This window comes from Sorex fumeus, unplaced genomic scaffold (genome assembly GCF_029834395.1).
Source record: "Sorex fumeus unplaced genomic scaffold, SorFum_2.1 ptg000045l, whole genome shotgun sequence".
In the NCBI taxonomy this organism is placed as follows: domain Eukaryota; kingdom Metazoa; phylum Chordata; class Mammalia; order Eulipotyphla; family Soricidae; genus Sorex; species Sorex fumeus.
The window spans coordinates 10,829,011-10,850,455 of NW_026606102.1; the positions used below are offsets into that span (position 1 = coordinate 10,829,011).

The 21,445-nt window shown below is 45.0% G+C and overlaps 2 protein-coding genes across 2 annotated transcripts in view; one reads left to right on the forward strand and one right to left on the reverse strand.

Moving 5' to 3' along the window:
• The window catches only part of FYB2 (FYN binding protein 2), a 313,439-nt gene that overhangs the window by 85,314 nt on the left and 206,680 nt on the right, over positions 1–21,445 (forward strand). The window lies entirely within an intron of this gene.
• The window catches only part of C8A (complement C8 alpha chain), a 72,773-nt gene continuing 55,797 nt past the window's right edge, over positions 4,470–21,445 (reverse strand). Inside the window, exons 8-11 of the mRNA XM_056122175.1 lie at positions 18,384–18,515; positions 15,929–16,086; positions 10,696–10,918; positions 4,470–6,285 (exon numbers count right to left, since the gene is read on the reverse strand). Coding sequence (XP_055978150.1) covers positions 6,134–6,285; positions 10,696–10,918; positions 15,929–16,086; positions 18,384–18,515 — 665 coding nt within the window. The 3' untranslated portion in view covers positions 4,470–6,133. The remainder of the gene's footprint in view (positions 6,286–10,695; positions 10,919–15,928; positions 16,087–18,383; positions 18,516–21,445) is intronic.

The window sequence follows — 21,445 nt, forward strand, 5'->3', positions numbered from 1 at the left end:
TGGTTATCTTGCCTTTCCACCTGGCAACCCCAGGTGTTCCGTCATCCATCACTGGCCATTGTCTGCTGCCCCATCCGCCTTTCCCGGCTGCCTCCTGCGAGGCGGGCCTCCTTGTTAATAAGCCAGTTCCTCCCTATCCTGAAAACTATCTGATTCTGGCCCCTTTTATCCCAGCCATCCTCCATCCATCAGTGGCTTGCTCCACATGCTTGCTTAGGAAAATGGGAATGGGGTCGGGAGGGAGACAAATAAAAGATAAAACTTCTTCGTGGCTATCTCTAAAGTAATAGAATGGATAAATAGATCCGTCACACATGTATCATGCCACCGGAAAGCAAAGTCCATTTATTAAAAAAAAAAAGAAAGAACAGGTTTGTAAAAGAGAATTTATCTCACATTTTAAGCTGTTAATATAGAAGGGAAACATATTTTCCTTTATCTCTCAGCAGCTCAGGGGAGAGTCCCAACACCATAATACAGGATTTTTTTTGCGGGGGGAAGGGTGCATACCTGGCAATAGTCAGGACTTCTGGCAGGGCTCAGAGGATCATATGAAGTGCTAGGGATCAAACATGGATCAGCTGCCTGCAAGGTATGTCCCTCATCTCCTGTTCTATCTGTCTGGCCCTATGATGTAGGATTTTCTTTTTTTTTTTGCTTTTTGGGTCACACCCAGCAATGCACAGGGGTTATTCCTGGCTCTGCACTCAAGAATTACTCCTGGCGGCGTTCAGGGGACCATATGGGATGCTGGGAATTGAACTCAGGTCAGCCGCGTGCAAGGCAAACGCCCTACCCGCTGTGCTATTGCTCTAGCCCCTGATATAGGATTTTTACCTGACTTGATGGATCATCCTTCATGAGGGTGGGAAATGTAGGTTCTCTCTGGAATGTGCATGGCCTTCAGTATGGGGGTGACTCTCCCTAGCAACCCAAGGGTTGAGGACCCAAGAATCCTGCAGAAATGCCTGCCTTGGACTGCCCTTTCACCAATCCATAGCCCTTTCTGTAGCCCAGGGCTGAAGCGATAGCACAGTGAGTAGGGCATTTGCCTTGCATGAGGTCAACCCAGGTTCAATTCCTCTGTTCCTCTCAGAGAGCCCTGCAAGCTACCGAGAGTTCTTCCCGCATGGCAGAGCCTGGCAAGCTCCCTGTGACATATTCGATATGCCAAAAAAAATCAGTAACAACAAGTCTCACAATGGAGACTTTACTTGTGCCCAATCGAGCAAATCGGTGAACAACAGGATAGTGCTACAGTGCTTCTGTAGTCTAGAGGAATATGAGAGCAGCCTCTGATGATCCTGGACAGGTGCTCTCTGCTTTGGGGAAGCAGAGCCTTCCCTTTGGGAAGAATTTAGAAGGCTATTTTGGGAGGGGATCTGAGAAAGCTCACATTTCCCCCATGTTATTAAATGGAAATAGCATCCCCAAAGCCCAGGCACTGAGATATAGCCATGAAAATAATTGCATTTTAATGGGAAACAGGCATATCAGAGGCAATAAGGAACAAACTCTCTCATACCGATACACATCAGACCAGATAGATAATATTAGGGATAATATTTGAGCAAGGAAGTGAGTCTTGAATGTGCTCACTTGGATGAGGACCATCTCAAGCAGAGCTGACAGCCAGTGCAAAGGTCCTGAGGCAACAGAAAACTTGGTAGTAAAGGAACATCAAAAAGGTCTGAATGGTTGGAGCAGCGTGACTGGGTGGAATGGGTGGAATAAAATGGTGCCAGGGTAAGGGCTTTATACCTCATGTTAGGGACTGTAGGTTGGTTTTTTTTTTGCTTCTTTGGGTCACATCTGGTGATGCGCAGGATTTACTCCTGGCTCTGCACTCAGGGATTATCACTGGCGGTGCTCAGGGGACCATATGGGTTGCTGGGAATTGAACCTGGGTTGGCTGCATGTAAGGCAAACACCCTACCCACTGTGATATTGCTCCAGCTCCTGGACTGCAGATTTTTAGCTGGCATATAGAGTCTGAAAAGAACAGTGATGGTGGAGTGAGACAATGTGTTAGGTCAGAGGGAAGTTGTGGATCCAACTCAGAGGGCTGATGGCATGCTATGCATGCAGATTCAATCCCCAGCACCACATGGTCCCCTGGTCCCTTCTGGGAGTGACCCCTGAGCACCTTTTGGTGTAACTCAAAACCAAACAAAATAATTGCCCTCTGTCATAAGGTGCTTGGGACCCCCAGTAGCGCCTGCGCTGAACAGGAATGTTGACAACTACTCCCACGAGAGCCCAAAGGACCAAACAGAAGATCCAGGCTCGCCACCCCCCCCCCCGCCCCACCAACACACATACACACACACACACACACACACACCCCACCACCACCGCCATCACCACCACCACCATTGATTCCAGTGGAGGAAGGCTACCTCCCACATCAGGTGTCTGAGCAGTAATTGCCCAGCATCTAACCAGTGACTTTGGACTTTCCTATTCATACCTGAGCTATCCTGTCCCTCTATCACCTTTTCCTGCTTTCTTCCACCAGGCTGCCTTCTCTGCCCCCACTTACTTGGCTTGCCACGAAGCTCCAGGGGGTTTCTGTCGGTATATTCCCAGCCTCCTCCAGACCTTACCTTCTTTTCTCTTTTCTTCAGGGTGTGGGGGTCATTTGGGCCACACTTAGGCATGCACAGGGGCTATTCAAGGCTGGGGATTTTACCAGGTTTGGCCACATGCAAGGCAGATGCCTTTACCCCTATACTATCTCTGCATCCCCCCAGATCTGGCTTCCTTCCAAGACTGGAACACGTCTGATTTATTTTTTTGTAGCCCTAGCACAGAACCTGGCACAAGCCTTCTCTAATGTGTGTGTGTGTGTGTGGGGTGGGGTGGGGGGGTGGTGTGCGCGCGCGTGTGTGTGTGTGTGTGTGCGCGCGCGCGTGTGTCCCATTTCCCAAGAGGAAGGATAGCAGCCTGGATCGTGCCCACAGAAGAGGGGCAACCCTCTGCTGCCCCACATCATCTGTCCTGTGTGCTGTGGGATCTGGGAAGGGAAGCCATCCCTTTCTCTCGGTCCATTTGCTCTGCCCTAAAGGCATGTGGTTCTGCAGAGAGAGATTCATGGCAGGCTGACCTCCTTAGATCTTCCCCTATCTCAAAGAAGCATAAAAGCCAACCTCTCCTTAATGCTTTCCATTCTGCCATTAATTTACTTTTCAAAAGACACCTTGTCGAGCCGAAGATGGTATCTGTAAAGCGTGTTTTTACACCCACTCCCTATAAAACCTGCGATGATGAATCTGCCTTGTCGGGCACCTCGGGAGGGGCATCTGCTTCTCTTTGTGAGCACCGGGCCCCAGGAGGAGGAGGCTTTGGTCTTACCGAGGCTTGTGGTTCTGGCCGATGCTGCTGTGTGTTCATTTCTGAGATTGAGCAGAAGCGTGGCGCTGGGGGAGGTGCTCTCGGCTCTCGGGGTATCTGACAGTTCCTAAATCCCTGTGTTGCCTCCCAAGCAATCTCTTGGCTCTTGGTTTTCTTCCCTCTCCCCTGTACCTCCTCCCCTACTCCAAGTCTCTGTGCTGTCCAGGTGGGGGAGCTGGATGAAAGCCACATTCAAATCCTGACCTGTTCCCCCAGCCTTGTGACTCAATAGGCTTGCTGAGACTCAATTTCCTTAACTGTAAAATGGGGCCCTCAAAACAGATCTTCAGGGTCGGACTAGGTATAAGTAGACAGAAAAGCATCCTTGTGGTGACCTTGAAGCTTTCTCACCTCCACTGCAGGGGAGTTGTGGTGCTACTTTCCATGTAATTTTATTTCATGGGGGTGGGGATGGGGGCTTCTAGGCAGAGACTAGGGGCCACAGGCCATTCCCAGCAATGCTCAGCCCAATATGTGGACCTGACAATCTGTGTCTTTTTTTGGGGGGGGTCCACACCCGGCAATGCACAGGGGTTACTCCTGGCTCTGCACTTAGGAATTACTCCTTGCAGTGCTTGGGGGATTATATGGGTTGCTGGAAATCGAAACCGGCTCAGCCGCATGCAAGGCAAATACCCTTCCGGCTATGCTATCACTCCAGCCCCCAGTCAGTGTCTTATGCCCCATGATGCTGTGTTGTTCAGACCCGGTGGTGCTGTGAACCACCAGGGACTCACTAGGTGGTGCTCAGGGGCCCGTGTGGTCCAGGGCTTGAGCTTGGGGCTTCATGGACCAGCGGAACTGTTAAAACTCCTGATATCTAACTCTCCCCCTTCAAAGATTCAGATATAATTGGTATGAGGCGCAGTCTCCACACACCAGGGTTTTAAAACTCCCCAGGTAACTGTAATGGGCAGCCAGGGTCGGGAACTGCTGTTTTTAGATCAAGCTTCAGCATCCTCTATAAATTGCGCTTGGCTCAGCCAATCTACCCTTGCTTCTCTAACATATAACTAAGGAATGAAATTAATTACTAATATAAATTAGCTTAACAGTCAAGTAATTTAAAGATGGAATAAGAAGCATTAAGGGAGTTTATTTCTTCTTTCAGGTAGAAAAGCTAGAGGGTTTGGAAATAAACTTCTGAACTATAAGCTTTATGATTAGCAAAAATAATAATGGTGATACACATCATTTAGCACATTATGTCCAGAGTGCTGAGTTTTTATATAATATTTTGTTTCCGTTCACCATCTTTGTACTCCCAACCCACACACTCCTACTATTTTCTCACCTTTAAACTTTGTTTTATGGTGAATTTCTGTTCTGTTCTGTCTTAAAGATCACTAATTGCCCCCTTCTCTCTCCCCTAATCCCATCTCCCATCCCCGCTGGCCAATGGCTAGTTCAAAAATCCTTTCAGATTTGGTCAGGGCCCACTGCCTAGACAACATACACAGATGTGGAATGGAAAAACTTTTCCTGGCTTCCACCAACAGTTCTTTGTGTAATACATTTTGGCATTAATTTAGCAATTAATTTTCTGTGGCCCTAAATTCCCCCTCCTAATTGTTTCATGTAGATTGTATCACATGAATAAGAATAAGTCTTATAACTTGTTTAAGAGGTTGGAGGATTCAGGAAGGATAGAAGAAATACCTGTATGGATGGACTCACATATAATCAGATATTGCTTCTAGCAACTATACACTGAAAATTCTGATTTAATCCCTGAACTCCCAATCTAGGGAAGAGGTACTGGATTTCTAGGTAAGCAGAACATTCCATTCAGCATAATATGTTGTCTGTGTGAGACAGGAGGGAACATAGGAATAAGAGCCACTGCTGTGGAGATAGAGAAGCAACTGCTTCAAACTAAATTTAGGGACCTTATCACCATGAAATGAATGTCCCTTCTACAGGCTGGCTCCCCTCTGAAAGATCAATCCATCTGGACCTCTTTGAACTGGCTCTAGAAATCAGTCCCTTACTGCATCCACAAATGGTATGTGGTCCCTCCCCATTAAAGGTTCCTTTGTTTTCTGGTGATGTTGTGCTCATTCCCAGCAAGGCTGATTCCTGACCTCAGAATAACCATCTCTGGGGATACAGGAGGCAGAGACTAGCCACAGCAAGTAGTTCAGTCATTACTAAATGTGAAGGAAAAGCATCATGAGCTGTGAGGTTCATGGTATTCCTGGTAAGAATTCATGCAAACAAGGGTGATTGATTTTATATAAGAATGTGCTGACTTCAAATGAGGAATCTAGAAGGAGCTCAAGTCAACCTTTCATATTTTTTCTCATTCTGGTCTATCTGCTTATCTTCAAATCAGCAATAGTCCTATGAGTGAATAGATGCCTTATCAATGAACTGAGATCATTCTCATCCTACTTTATTTGAAGAACATCTGCCTGCCTTATCCTTGAAGATCTTGGAAGTTCATATAAGATAAGTTCTGTGTGTGTGTGTGTGTGTGTGTGTGTGTGTGTGTGTGTGTGTGTGTATGCTGTGAGCAGGATGGAATCAGAGAGCACTCAGCACTCAAGTTTTGAATGACTGAGCTTTGTGGGTAAGAAAACCAATGGGTATAGACTTGATACAGCCTGAACTCAGAGCTGAGAATGGCAGGACTAAGTCCTTGCTGATTTTGCATCTTTCTTCATGGCAGAAATCTTCATCCAGTGGTCACTATGGTTAGTGAGCACTGCCAAATCTGCCCCAGACTCCGCAGAGGCCCTCAGCAGGCTTGAGTCTGCATTCCCCGCCCTGGACAAGAGGCTCCTCCATTCTGGGGTGCTGGGTTGTTGCACTCTCTCCTCCTTTCCTGGGTGCCTGCTGTGCAAGCTGACCAGGAGCTCCAGCAGCTCCAGTGACCATCCGCCTTGTCTCCTGCATAGACAACACCCCAGAGAGGAAGACATTAACATCTAAGCAGCAGCTTGGGCAGTCGGGAGATATCCCCCCAGTCCCCACCTCCTCTCCCCACCCCTGCCACTGCCCTCGAGTGGTCTTCAGCCCCCTCCTTGGAGAAATGCCTTGGTGTGCCCAACCAAGACCTTTCTGCTCGCTGCCTCACACTTAATTTGAAACTCTGAATGGAGTGGGATGAGGCCACTGGGAGTCCATCTGATGAAATTGGAATCCACGGTTCCATGGAAGATGGATAGTGGAGTAAGGCACACCAACTCTCAGCTCTGCAAGAATGATATGGAACCACTGGAGGGTGTGACGAGTAGGCAGCTCAGCCCAGCTGGGTATGCCCAGCATTACTATGACCCACAGACTGGAGGGTGTTACTGCCAGGGTTTGGACTCCCTGGGTCCAAACCCACTCAGACCCACCAGACTCAGGGCCATAGTGGGAGCAGATATTCTGCACACACATAGCACAGAGCATCCCCCCACCCAAGCCTGGTCTTCTCCATCCCCCCACTATGAGTCTGCAGCCTCCCACTGCCTCTATGCCTCTGGACTAGCTGGTCTCTCTGACTGAGCTGACCACTCTATAAAACAAGTAAGATGTGCTGTTCTAGGCAGTGCCAGGGGCTGCTCCACTATCATTTTTCCATAAATACTTTTTATTCCTAAATTAAATCCTATGTGGACCCCACCAGAGAAGTCTGATGACACTGGAGTCATTCTGTTTTTGAATGGGCTGTTTCATTAGGCCTCTTCCCCTTCAGCCATCTCTGAAGACCCCAAGATCCCTTTATGTGTGTCACTGGATTAGATGATCTCTAGGACCCTTTCAGCTCTGTAATTATTGTCCCTGGTGGGGAGCCACAGCAGAGCTCTCTGTCCCTACATCCCTCCTCTATGACTGGGTCTCCCACAGGCAAAGGGCTGCTGGGGAAAATCTCTCTAGACCTACATCTGAGTTCCTATGAAGTGACCGACTCCCCAGCTTTAGATGTCCTTGCCAAATTGATTTGTCAGCCTGAAAGTTCAATCTGATAACTCCAGGGCCACCTGATGTCCGCACTTCACTTAGAACAAAGTTCATGGATCACTCACAACCAGTTGGATATTATCTCGCGGGGAAAAATGGAGCTTTGCATGGACGACCCTGCTCTTTGTTCCCTGTCACAATCCCTAAACCACGGACATCATGCCCCTTTCTCCATGCCTGTCTTATGCATTACACTCACCATGGCTGCTGCACAAACCAGCACCAGATCTGGCATGTCTAAGTTGTCTGCATCCCTGTTCGTTCTATCTCTGTGCTGTGTAGACAGGAATCTAATCCATTCTCTGAGGACTCTGGGAGAGTTACAACTACCCAAAAGGGACTCACATCTGTCCCTTTAAATTGGGTCGGGATTGGGCTGGAGCGATAGCACAGTGGGTAGGGCATTTGTCTTGTACACGACTGACCCGGGTTCGATTCCCAGCATCCCATATGGTCCCCTGAGCACCACCAGGAGTAACTCCTGAGTGCAGAGCCAGGAGTAACCCCTGGGCATTGCCGGGTGTGATCCACAAAGCAAAAAAAAAAAAAATTGGGTTGGGATGAACAGAGACATTCTGTACCTTTCTGTTCTCAAAAATGACTGTCATTGCCATCTTTTCAGACCACATGTTCTCGTTCTTACAGTTCTCTGATTCTTAGAAAAACAATCAAGGAATGCAACAGTTCAGAGCTTGAACCCTTGAATCAGCAGGGCAACTGCATCCAAATCCTGGCATTGACACCCTCAAGCCAAGGACTTTGAGCACTATCTCTTCTCTCCCAGTTTCGTCATCTAAAAATTAGCGCTGATAATTTTTTATCTATTCAGGTTCACGGGAAAGCAAGTGAGAGATGAGAGCATGCCTGGCCACAATGGAGATTTGTTATCTTTTCCATGCCTTGAACTTTGGTCCCTTTAGGTCAGTTTTTTAGCAAGTGGGGAAAATGAGGCTGGAACCCAGTCCACATTCTGCTTGGGAAATCAAGAAATCTCTGGGCAATCTCATCCCCAAGTACAAAGCAGGCAACTTGTGTGGGCCCACCCAAATTTCACTCACTTTGACCATCACAGGAGGGCTTAGTCTAAGTGTCAACTAGAGATGCCCACATGGAACTGGGAAATCCTGTCATTCAATAACCTATCCAGACCAGAGCCTCCTGTTTAAAGCTGCTCTCCCAGTGAAGAAATGATACCCTACCATCATATCATTTACATACCAGGCCTGCTAGCTGGAGATCTCCCTGGAATTCTGTAGAAATGAGTACTATGGTTTCTTCCAAGCCAAAGTGAATTTACCAGTTCATCAAGTTGTTCCCTCTTGCTTAACTCATAGTCTCAGTCTTGAAGAAGACGATAGTCCTAGAGGCCATCTTACCCCACTGTCCATCAGATTATGAATTTTTTCTATAGCTTCCTTATTAGTGAGCATCCCTCCCTCCCCACATTCCACAAACACCAAGTCTTTCCTCACTGAGCCAAGATATCTTTGGTATCACTTCACTCCTCCCTTCTAACTGCTCCATCTCAGCAACATAGAACAAGTTCTATTACTTCCCACATGGCATTTCTGGTGGGACTTGACCTTTTCAGAGTCTACTCTATGCTAAAAATCCCTAGCTTTCAAAACCAGAGAGATGCAGGGGATAAGGTGTTTTCCTTCTGTTCAACTGACTGTGGTTTAATTTATAGCATTTGAAAAAGGTCCCCTAAACACTGCCAGGACAGACTCCTGAGTAACACTGTGCATTGCTCAAAACACAAATTCCTAACTTTTCATCTTAGAAGTAGGTTTGAGCTGGAGACTCAAGATGGTTAGTTCTACAATGCTTGCTTAGTTTTATGATGCTTGATTTGCTTTGCCAATGGCAGATGAAATGTGATGCTAAGTAAAAGTGCTTTTGTGTCAAAGAAGAATCTTGCTCTAGGTTCCTTCTACTATCCTAGAGCTTCATAATGGGGCAGGATGTACATGCTATTGACTTCTTGAATGAAAGGACTCGCTTTCTCTATTTCACATCTACCACCAAAGTCTCATCTATCCTGGGCTTCAAATAATTTCATGGCCACAAGTGCCATAACCTGAGGTTTCCTCGACCAGATTTCTCTGTAAAAATTTCCTTTGTCCTTTTGCCCCCCTTTAATTGCTAGCTTAGAAAATTTCCTATATAAATTTTCTCACCCATATTTCTTGGCCATCATTTCATTATTACACCAAGTGAGCCATTTTGAATGCATGGAAAAGGATTGAAACATGCAAAGAGATTCCTAGAGTTTCAAGGAAATTTTGATTAAAAAAGATGTGCACTACCAACACATTCTCTCTCTTTCTCTTTCTCTCTCTTTTTCATTCTCTGTCTCTATCTTTCTCGCACCCCACACAGACACACATACACACACACACACACACACACACGCACACATAAAATCCAATCAGAGTCTCACTGCAAGTTAGTGAAGTAGCTGAAATTCACATCCTGATCTCTATGCTCTTCATTTTTAAAGGGATATAATGCCTTTCCCTTGTTTAAAGACTTTATCTGGAACTAGGGTGGTTCATGCTCTAGCCATAAAAGTTTAAACCTTATTTGCTGAAAGCTAAACCTTATGACTTGTAGTCATAACTTTTTGCACTATAATGACAACTCTTGTAGTGGGTTAAATTGTGCTATTCCCTCCCTGCCCCCCCCAACATACACATAAGATATACAGAATGGCACCCACCATTACCTGTGGCTGTGGCCTTATTTGGAAGTAAGAACTTTGTGAATTAAGTAAGTTTGAGATGAGATCCAGTTGGACTAGGCTAGATCCTAATCCAGTGACTATGTTTTTAGAAGAGGAAACTGGTGAATGCCCTTGAAGACAGGAAGGGATGGGAATGATACATCACTGATCCAAGGAGCTCTAGGGAATGTCCATACCCAACAGAGGGTGAAAAATGTCTGAATAGCTTCTCCTGAGAGCCTCCAATAGAAATCAACCTGCTCTGCATCCAAAGTTTGCACTTATAACTTCTAGATGGGTATACAGAACACCCTTGTTGCTTGTAGCCACTCAGCTTGTCATTTTTGATGACCCCCCCCCCAAAAAAAAAACCTTCTAAAATATCTTCCAGGAATGAATCCTGCTGTCCATTCTATACCTTGGTAAATTTAGTTCTCATCTAAGAATGAGTATTAAGAACAGTGAGAAAACAGATAAAGACCATTAAATGAGAGGGAGCAGGTCTGCCATAAAGCTCTGAATATGGCCATCTAGAATAGGCAAGAGAGGAGAGGCAAGTCTTGACTGTACTGTTCCCTGAGCCAAGGCCAGGAATGAGCCTGCAAGCCTGTGAACCTCTTTCTTACCTGACCGCTCTGTCTCTTCACAGGCCAGGCCCTTGTAGCCTGGGGTGCACTGACACCTGCAGCTGGTGCCCTCAAGGATTGGTTTCCCATTGTTGAAGCAGGGCCCGCAGCGGCAGGCATTGAACTCCATCAGGTACTGGTCCCAGGCCCGGCGCAAGTTCTGCCGTTTGGTTTCTAGCGGCCCCAGGGTTGTGTAGCGCAGCAACTCATGAATGGGCTGCAGCTGTGGGCACAGAAGGAAGAACCCCTGGGAGGGTTATGTCCAGCTTCCCAGAACCCCAGTTCTGTCCCCTCAAACTTCTAGAAAGTTTGCTGTATAGAGGCAGACACTCAGCATCCCCACACCAGGCTGGAGTGGTGTGAACTGGTTATACTGGGCAGCCCAGTGCCATACTCGCTCAGCTCATAGGTGTAGTGGCCCCTGGAGGGTGGGAGAGACCAGCTCAGGATTCACGGTTAAAGGAAGAGCCCCCCTGAACATGAGTCTCTGCCACGGAGACCACTGCTCCCTGATCCTGAGGGGAGTCATCTGAGCCAACTCCTCTGCCACTTCTGCCATGTGGAGGGAGCTGCAGAGGGGGCTAGCTGCTTGCATGCATGCATTCATGTGTGTGTGTGAAGTGGGGAGGGGTTCTGATTTGATTGTCTGTATTCAATGCAGGAATATGTGAAGTCCTAGATGGGCAGGGGTGTTGTTGTTGCTAGCTGATTCCCCTAATGATTGTGTGTGTGTTTGTGTGTGTGTGTGTGTGTGTGTATTGGGGTGACATTAAGGTAGCTTATTGAAGCCATGCCTGTCATCCAGACTTCTCTACCTTGGCATGCTGGTTTGTCTAGCTGGATAGCTCTTTGCGGTCAGGTAAGGTGGGTGGGTGTGCTGTGCATCATGGGATGCATATCGGCATCTCTAGTATCTGCATGCTAAATCAGCATCCTTCAACCTTCATATCTCTCTGGACCGGCCCCTGTCCTGCACATCAGCCAAGGGCCATCAGATAGAACCAAGGCAGTAGAGCAGGGGTTTCACCCATTCTGTGCCTGTGACAGGCAGTGGTGTGTGGTCCGATGCGTGAAAAATACAGATCTAGATGCCTGTGACACTGGCCATTGGTGACATCCTAAACTTTCTCCTGACATTGACACCACCCCTGAGGATGTGGCTGATGTCTTAGCACTAGAGCTGGGGTTAAAAAGTCTGGCTCCAAATCCAAACTCACCACCTGCAGCTGTGCAGTCACCGCCATGCCTCAGGGTAGGGGTAGGGGAGGCTCTGCCCTGTGGAGTGAGGGCGTTTTGTGGTATTGTGTGGATCCAAGATGACAGGCAGGAAAGGCCTGATGCCTGATCAGTACTAAATCAAGGCTGCACACTGCCTGGCCCTGTGGCCTTGATCTCTTCCCCATACCTGGGACTCCTTGTCTGGGAATTGGGAAGAGTAACCCGCCTCCTAGGATTCTTCGTCAGTCTAAAGAAACAGAGTCTGTGAAATAGCATCGCAGAAGGGAAGGACAATGTAAAATCAAGCACCATTTTATCAGTGAGATGTGGTGACAGTAAAAAAGTCTGTATTTCTCAAATTGTGTGTCCATATGGCTCGCCTCTGCACATCTATCACGCAATCTACTTTAATGCACAGCCGTAAAGCTCTGTCCCGGGGTTCTCATTTCACAGGACAGTAAAGGGAGGCCCCAGAGAAGAGTGATGGTCACAGAAACAGTGATTCAGAGCTTGGGCCGATCAAAAGTCAGCGGAGAGTCCTGGCCATCTCTTTGGACAGGTTCCTGGAAAATTGTACCAAGTGACAGTGTAAACTGACCTTGGCTGCTGGCCAGGAGCTATGTATTAGCTAACCAGACTGCTCCTGTCAGGAGCAGGCCCCTTCCTGGAACTCCAAAGAACTTGGCCCCGTTGTCAGAAGCCAGTGTGGAAGGGACCGTTCCTTGATGGTTAAAGCTGATTCCATTCCAGCAAAGTCCAGGATCTTGGAGCTGCCTTCTTTTCAGGGGGCCAGTACTCAGCCCCCTACCTCCCACCTCCATCTTGGAATGCTCAGAAAGAGGGAGGGGAGGCCCCTCTGGAAGAACTAGTTTGCGAGGAAGGGGAGAACGGTGGAGACAAAGAATGAAAATGGTGAGAATTTGAAAAGCTTTTGGCCACAGTTCTTGGTCTCACACTGTAGGTGAGAAAGCAGTTTTAGAGAAGGCAGGCATGGGGTCTGGTCACACTGTGTAACAGAGAAGAAGGAACAGAGAACAGATTGTAGCATTGGCACATCAAATTGAGCAGATCAGATGATTTCTCTGTCCATTGGTCTAAGCATTGGCCACCAAATAGGATAATTAAGTGCTGGAGATACACAAGGAAATGAGATGCTGTTTCTGCTCTGAGTGGCACATGCTAAATAACCCCCTCATTGGCCTCCTTGTCTTCAATCTGTCTCCTTTGATTCCTACTTCATCCCTCATGGGCTCGTCATCTCACTTCTTGCTCTTGTGGCTTCAAGCTCAAAACCCTGATATCTCGAAGCTAATGCAGGCTGGGAAGCCATCCTGGGTTTGACAGTCAGACATGGATGGAGTGCTGAGTGCTGACCCCCTGAAAGGGAGGTGACCCTGCCCTGTACTGACAATGAGAGCCAACCAGGTTTCTCATGTCCAGGAGCTAATTCCCTCAACTGACATTGGCTGTCTACCTTCTTCTCTCCCCCACCCTGGGATGGATCATTTTGTTATTCTCATATTATAGTCCCAGAAATAGGGGCACAGAAAACAAAATCACTGGTTCAAGGTTACATATTCAAATCATGTCTGAGCCATGAGTAATACTCTTTCTTATCCCACAGCAGGGCTCTTCCCCCTCCCCCACTGCACAAGACCATATTTAGGCTTCTTCAAATCATGACTGATCTTCCCTCTTTCATTCCCTGGGAAGGCAAACACAAAGTTTCACCTCTTGCCCGTGAAAAGTTTTCATATTATTCCTGATGGCAATTTTACAGTTTTTGCCCAAATCACTAGTAGCTTGATGACATTAGTTTTCAGACACTGTGTGAATTACAGATGCATGAAAATGGTCTCTTACTTATTGGGGAAAAAAATGAAATCAGGGATAATCCAGCTGATCTCTTACTTCAGAGAGAACAGGGTGTTACAATGAATTTTTGGTTTAGCTGTTTAATAATATATATTAAGAGGAGAAATGCCTCCGTGTTAAATTTCAGATAAATTTTAAATCTGAGTAGAAAAAGGAACATGAGTCCAGAGACAATGGACAAGAATACATGCTGTTTGCTTTACTGGCCTCCAGTACAGCTTGCTTTCATGGACCACCCTGTGTATTAAGAGAAGCAGTTATACAACTAATAGGACATTCCACTTTCATTGCAGCTTGATTGCAGTATTTGGTCCTTGTAAGAATAGAGGCTTAAGGCAGAGTTTATCAACATAAACCCTATTGACATTTGGAAACCATATGTTTCTTCGTCATGGTGCTATTCAGTACATATGTATGTCTAGCAATATCCTGATCTCTTACTTCCTAAATTCCAATAATGCTGTCCTAGACAAAGCACTGCAGTTTAGCACTGTCCTCTCTTTGTTCTTCAATTTGCTCAAGCGGGCACCAGTAACGTCTCCATTGTGAGACTTCTTGTTACTGTTTTTGGCATATTGAATGCATCACGGGTAGCTTGCCAGGCTTTGCCGTGTGAGAGGGATACTCTCGGTAGCTTGCCACGCTTTCCGAGAGGGATGAAGGAATCGAACCCGGTCAGTCATGTGCAAGACAAATGCCCTACCCTCTGTGCTATCGCTCCAGCACCACTATTTAATAGTGCTGAAAATAACAGACCCATCATGGACATCATGGACACCTAGGAAGGATGATTTTCATACTGCTCAAGGAGTCCTTTCTCCTAAATTTACTGTGAGTCAAACAAACAAGGGTGTGTCCAGACTTTGCCAAATCTATGTGGCAACACAGCTTGCTGTTGCCCATGGTCACCAGCCATGGCTTTCAGGAAGGGGGCAAAAGAGAGGAAAATAAGAAATGGAAGAAAACCTAAAGCCGGGGTCCTGGTCCACACAAGGAGCTCTCTCTGGGATTTTAAACATTCACTTGGTTGTTCAGAGCTTTAGTTTCCTAATCTGTCCAATGGGAAGAACTGTCTAGCCAGACCCCCATTGTGAGAAGGAAATGAAACATTTAGAGCCGGAGCCTCCAATTACAGTGTGGGCCACACTCAGCCCACAGCTTGTTTTCCTATGTTCTTGGAACTAAAAATAGTTTTCTACATATTTGAAAGGTCATAAAAGTAAAAGAGGAGGAAGAAATGAGAAGGAGGGGGAGTTGAGGGAAAGGAAGGAGGAGGAGATGAAGTGGAGAAAGAAAAGGAAAAGAAGACAAAGAGGTGGAGAGAGAGGGAAAAGATGACAATGGAGATGAGGATAGAGAGAGAAAGGAGAGAACTTAATCTGACAGAGACTATTGGTTGCCCACAAACTCTAAATTACTTCCTACCTGGTTCCATATCATAAGAGTTTGTCACCCTCCTTATCAAGAGTTTGTCAAGCTCACTCAGTTTCTGTCCAAGAAGTAGGTAAAGGGATATACCTGATAATCTTTCAGTATCTGTATTGCAAACCATAAGGCCCAAAAGGGGAAAGAGAGAGAGAGAGAGAGAGAGAGAGAGAGAGAGAGAGAGAGAGAGAAAGTTCCTGCCATAGAGTAGGGATGGGAGGGAAACTGAGGACATTGGTAGTGGGAAATATACACTGGGAAAGGGAAAGGTGTTGGAACATTACATGACTGAAATCCAATCATGAATAACTTTGTAACTGTATATCTCACTGTGATTCAATTTTTTAAGCTGTTAAAAATATTAAATAATTAAAAAAATAAGTTTATCACCCTCCAGTTGGACATAGGTGATTTTTAAGGCTCTTTATATATAATGTAAATTATTCTTATTTGGATGTGATCTAACCCTGAATAAGATCCGGGACTCCCAGTACAGGCACTGAGAAGGTAGGAACTTTATGCTCCCTACACACAGCTCTGGGTCCTGCAGGTGTGCACTTTCAGGGCCAGACATGGAGAAAGCCACCAGGTCAGCCTGCTGTTACATTTAATTTTGTTCTTTGATGGGCTCCTAGGAAGAAATATGAAATGATCTGCTCTGCTTCACTTTCATTCCTTGTGGACGCAGAGTTTCTTCAACTGCAAAAAGACTTACCTCAAAATCAATAACAATAGGATTATACTTTAATGACCTCCCCCAGGATCGGTATGTAATGGTGCTGCTGTTCTGTGTCAAGCCACCACCCCAGCCAGCGCTGCCACCACGCACGAGGGAAATGACGTCCTGTATCACCTGATTGCTCTTGTCAGTGTCTGTGAACAGAGAACAGCTCTGCATCAGCCCATTTCAACAACAGCCGGAGGACAGGTGGGCAAGCTCCCATTCCCAACGCAAGGGGTCTCTCTTAAGGATGCCTCCTTAAGGATGTTCACTAGTGACCTGTGCAGAAGGAAAGGACCAAGTCTGAGACATAGACTAGAGGTCAGGAGGACAGCCCAGACTAACATGGAGATTGGACAGGTTGGTAAAAGGTACGATCCAGTCATGGATTTTTTTTTCTCCCGTGTACCAAATGTTTGCTCAAGACCTTTTATAGTCTATGAAATGGGTCCTCTGATAGTTATTTCTAGGGGGCTCAGTGGAGCATGAAGAAAGATGTGACCCAATTTATGGTAGGGTGTAGGGGGTGGGAACCCTAAAGGAAGGTGAGAGAACTAGATAAGTGAATGCTGGTTTTCAGGTAAGTGACGAATGGTGTGAGAAGAGTATCCATAAGAAGAATGAGAGCCTAGTACAATGAGAATGACTTGAACATGTTTCATATTGACCTCATTCTATTCACCGTAAGCATTCCTCATCCCCGTATCCTCTGTGACTCCACTCTGAAGAGCAAATACTCAAAACCTATTGAATGGGGGGTATAGTGCCACCAGCAGGTCAATCTATACCTGTGAGGTGAGTGCATCAGCGGCCTAATGGCACTGTCAGACTTTCAGATACCTCAAAATTGCTGCTGTGCCTTTGGCTAGATCCCAAAAACTTGGGGCAAAGTTTACCAAGAAAGTAAACAGCCAAAAGTTAGGTATGTGGGAGACACACCCACAAACCACCTCTGGTTCAGCTATATAATTGGAAGCATGGCCTCTCTGGTTCCTGATCGAACTGCTTAATGGCCATGATCCCAGAGACTCAGAAACGAATCTCGGAACCCAAAGGCTTTTGGCAGAAATGAGTCCTGTTCCTGCACTAGGTTACTGGTGCTGGGCCACTCCAGGTGGGAATAGGTTTTGTGCCTTGGCTGTTCCCCCTGGTGGCCCGGTGACCGCCATCCTCCAGAGGGCACTGGACAGTCAGGTTTGTGCCTGCAGTGGGGCTTCACCAGATGGGGGTGGAACCGGCCCTTTCCTCCCCATCCCAACAAGACCCCGAGTTGCCACCTACAAACAGCCTCTCTGGCTCCTGATCAAGCTGATCTACTAAAGGCTATGATCCCAAAGACTCAGAAACAAATCTCAAAATCCAGCGGCTTTTGGCAGAAATGCATCTGGACTGCATACAAGGTGGCCACCACCTCAGAGCTTATAGGAAAGCCAGATATGAGCCGGCGGTGATGGGGCAACTGCAGTCTCATGGGAAGGGGGGCGGTACCGGCTTGTCCTTCATGCCCTACCGAGGTCAAGAGTTGCCCGCCACAAGCGGCTCTCCTGCACAGCCATAACACCAGATGCACAGAAACCAATCTCGCAATTATCTGGCTCTGCAGAAATCCAAAATCATTATATGATTCTCATAACAGCTATAGAAAACAAAGTATTTCACAATGCCTTTTCAGCAATTCTCATTGTTGGGGGGGGGGGGGGGGAATTCTAAACAATAATGGTGCATCTTTTGTCGAAATAATGAATGTAATCAATGTAGAGAAGAATTAAGTGGAAATCATCTGCCTCACAGGCATTGGGAGGGAGGGAGGGGGGTATATTGGGGTTCTTGGTGGTGGAAAATGAATACTGATGAAGGGAGAGGTGTTTGATCATTGCATGATCGAGACTTAAACCTGAAAGCTTAGTAACTTTTCCCACAGTGATTCAATAAATAAATATAAGAAGGAAAAAACCCTATTGACTGGATGAATGAATGACTACAAGACTACTCATAGTCAATTGCCTAGATAATGCTGAAAATTTCTCTTGTAAACTCGTTCTCTAATAATCATTCTTTGATTTGGGATTGAAATACATAGTCTGCTCTCCCAGCACAGAGGTTTGCCTCCTCTGATCTGTGTGTAACCTAAGAGATCTTCATTCATCTGAATAGCTGATATTCCAGGTTCTTTCTACACATTCTTTCCATGCCACTTAGTACCAAGCTCAATTTTCTTATGCTTGAAACCTATGAGGGTGTGGCAGAGCCAAGTATTCATTCCTAAGGTGATCTCAGCCTTCAGTAGATTCAAAGTAGAGCTATTGCATGGCTTGTTTGTGTAACAGCCATATCATGTGTACGTTGACTTAAAGGTAGTCATATGTAAGAAAAGGTGACATTGTCTATGGGACTGTGTCCAAAGGAAATCTGGTTTCTTTGGGGGAGAAAATTACTGCTTAATACTTGCCAGTATTGCCATCTCCAATATGTTTACAACGTTCTCCTGATAATTTTGCCTCACCACGTATGAAAAAATATTTTTCGTAATTGATGCCTACAGAACCTCCAAAGCACTTCTTGACATCTTCGCTGGTAACACCTGCAGCAGTGAGAGAACAAAGCAAAGTTCTGAAATGCCGGAATACAATCCTATGTTATGACCAAATCACATCAGCAGAACTAGGTTCCATTTTGAACTCAAGTAGATCTGGACGTGCTAGTTTTCTAATCGAACTTCAGTGACCTCTTCTAAAAGGTTCCAATCCAAATAATTATTGGAATGAGAAAGAATATGAAATGCAAATACTTGCTCAAAAATGCTCTTCACTTCCTCTAAACATTCAGTACTGAACCTCACTGGGTATTGCATTTGCCTCATTCATTTCCATATGCCCTGTACCTAGGTTAGACTCTAATCTATTTCTACATGCCCTACTACCTAGCACAATTACTGTTTTCTCTGTCAATCTGCAATCCATGTGAATATGTGGCACTACATGTAAATGTTCTTCCTTTCTCATCACTCCAGAGCTCTAATTCAAACATTTTCTCAATGAACCATTTTTGAATTGAAACACTTGCTGCTTTCTTGAGAGGTACAAATGTTATTTTGTTTGTACCTGCTGATCTCATTTGCCACAATCATTCATTCACAGTTCTTCTTTGCCCCCATCCCCAAAGGGTCCTGTTAAAGGCTGGATAGCTCTGCCAGGGCTATTTGCTGATTTCTAATCTCACAAGGACAAGGACAAGGATGAGAACAAGGAAGAGGACAGAAGGTCCACTCTCAGTGTCTATATCTATTTACATCTGATGACCTGCTGAGGAACAAGCATTTTTCAGGCGAGGAACATAATTCCCAAAGCATTAAAGTCATTTTGTCCTGATCCCCCAGCCTGTTAGTCAACAAGGCTAACAGAAAAGTGTTCCCAACTCCTGACCTACCTGGCAATATAAGGCTAGGAAGCTAGATCAGAGCAAGATGTTGATCAGGTTTGAGAGTTTAATCCCATCCATAGCAAAGTCTTCTGGAAGTTGTGGACTGGAATTTTCATGCTTGAAATATCATAAATTTTAATTGCAATTGTGCAATACATATTACCATTTTGAAGTCACTCTGTTCTAACTCAGGCTGCTTCATTTCCTTTACTTTGTAGATCTCTCTCTCTTCTCTCTCCCTCGCTATCTCCCCCTTTCCCTTTTCCCTTCCATATCCCTCTTATTCCCTAAATAAAGTTACTCACTTTACTAAAGGGCCAGAGTGATAGCATAGCGGGTAAGGCGTTTGCCTTGTATGAGGCCGACCTGGGTTCGATTCCTCTGCCCCTCTCGGAGATCCCGGCAAGCTACCTAGAGTATTCCGCCCACATGGCAAAGCCTGTCAAGCTACCCGTGATATATTCAATACGCCAAAAACAGTAACAACAAGTCTCACAATGGAAATGTTACTGGTGCCTGCTCAAGAAAATCTAATGGGAGGACGGTGCTACAGTGCTACTTTACTAAAAGTATATTATTACAAATCATTGAATGATTGTGACGCAACCACGAAGAAAATGTAATTTGGACATCATGTTCAGTGTTCTTTCCTACTCCATCTTATCCACCCAATTCAGCACTTCAAGGGCAGTATTGGCAAATATTTGCTTGCCCGCATCCCTACTAAAATGCAAACTCTATGAGGTTAAGTGTTTGTATATTTTTATTATATTATTTTTATTTTTGTCAAAGTAACTTTGCATTATATAGGTCTTAAATGTGCATTGCTATAAATCCATACCTGTAGATACTACATTAAATTTACCACTAAAAGTTAAATTTTATCCTTAATGGACATTTTTTTTCCATGTTGCCCTTCTTCTCCCTTCCCTTATAGTAACCTCTGATTTTGATCTTACAGTCTACATATTCATTTTTGTTTTATTTAGTTCATGCACGTGTTTTTTTGGTACTATTTATGATTGAAATTAGCTGGTGTTTGTCTTTCTCCATCTGACTTATTTAACTAAACATTTACCCCGTAGATTCACTCATGTTTTTGAAAATGCAATGAGTTCATCTTTTTGTAAAATAGCAGTTATGTTCTATTTTGTATACATTGCTCATCTTTTTTAGTCAATTTTCTGTTGATTAGCATTTTAGTTGGGAAATTCAGTTGCTTCTCACTCTTGGTTATTGTGTCATGCTGCAATAAACATGGGGTGCATATATTGGTTTAAATTAATATTTTTGTCTTTTTTAGGTAAATACTCAGATAATAAGATTTCACAATGCTTCTGTATTTAAGGATACCTTTAAATGTCTTGAGAACTTTCCATATTGCTTTTTCAGAATGGCTCTTCCAAGTTTACATTCACACTAACATAGAAGGTTCTTTTCTCTCCACGTTCTCTCCAACATTGTCTTGCATTTTGAATAATAGCCATTTTCACAAGTGTGTGGGAGTATCTTACTGTTGCCCTTATTTGCATTACTTATTTGCATTAATAGATAATGAAATTTTTTCATGTGTCTGTTGACCATTTGCATGTCTGTTTTGGAGAAGAACCTCTTCAGATTCTTTTTCATTTTAAAACTGTTTAGTTTTTGTTGTGGCATTTTATTACTTGTTTAATTATTTTAGGTTTTCTCTCCTTCAGTAAGATACGTTTTCACTTTATTATATTTTCTCTTGCTGTACAGATGCTTATTAGTTTGATATAGTCCCATTGTTCACTTTTTTCTCTTCTTTTTATTGCTCTTGTAGTTAAGCCCTCAAAGACTTACCTGAGGTCACTATCAAGGAGAATATTACCTGTTTTCCTTTATGCGTTTTCTGGTTTCAGGATTTACATGCATGCCTTTCACCTATAGTGAATTAACTGTTATGTATGGTGTAATATAGTGGCTTAGTTACTAGTGAAGTAATTTCATTTTCTTGCATGTAATTGTCTTCATGCAGGACATTCAATCGTCAGTATAGCTGTACATGTCTGTTATGTGGGAGGGATTCAGTAATGATTTTCAGGATAAATAATGGATGAATTAAAA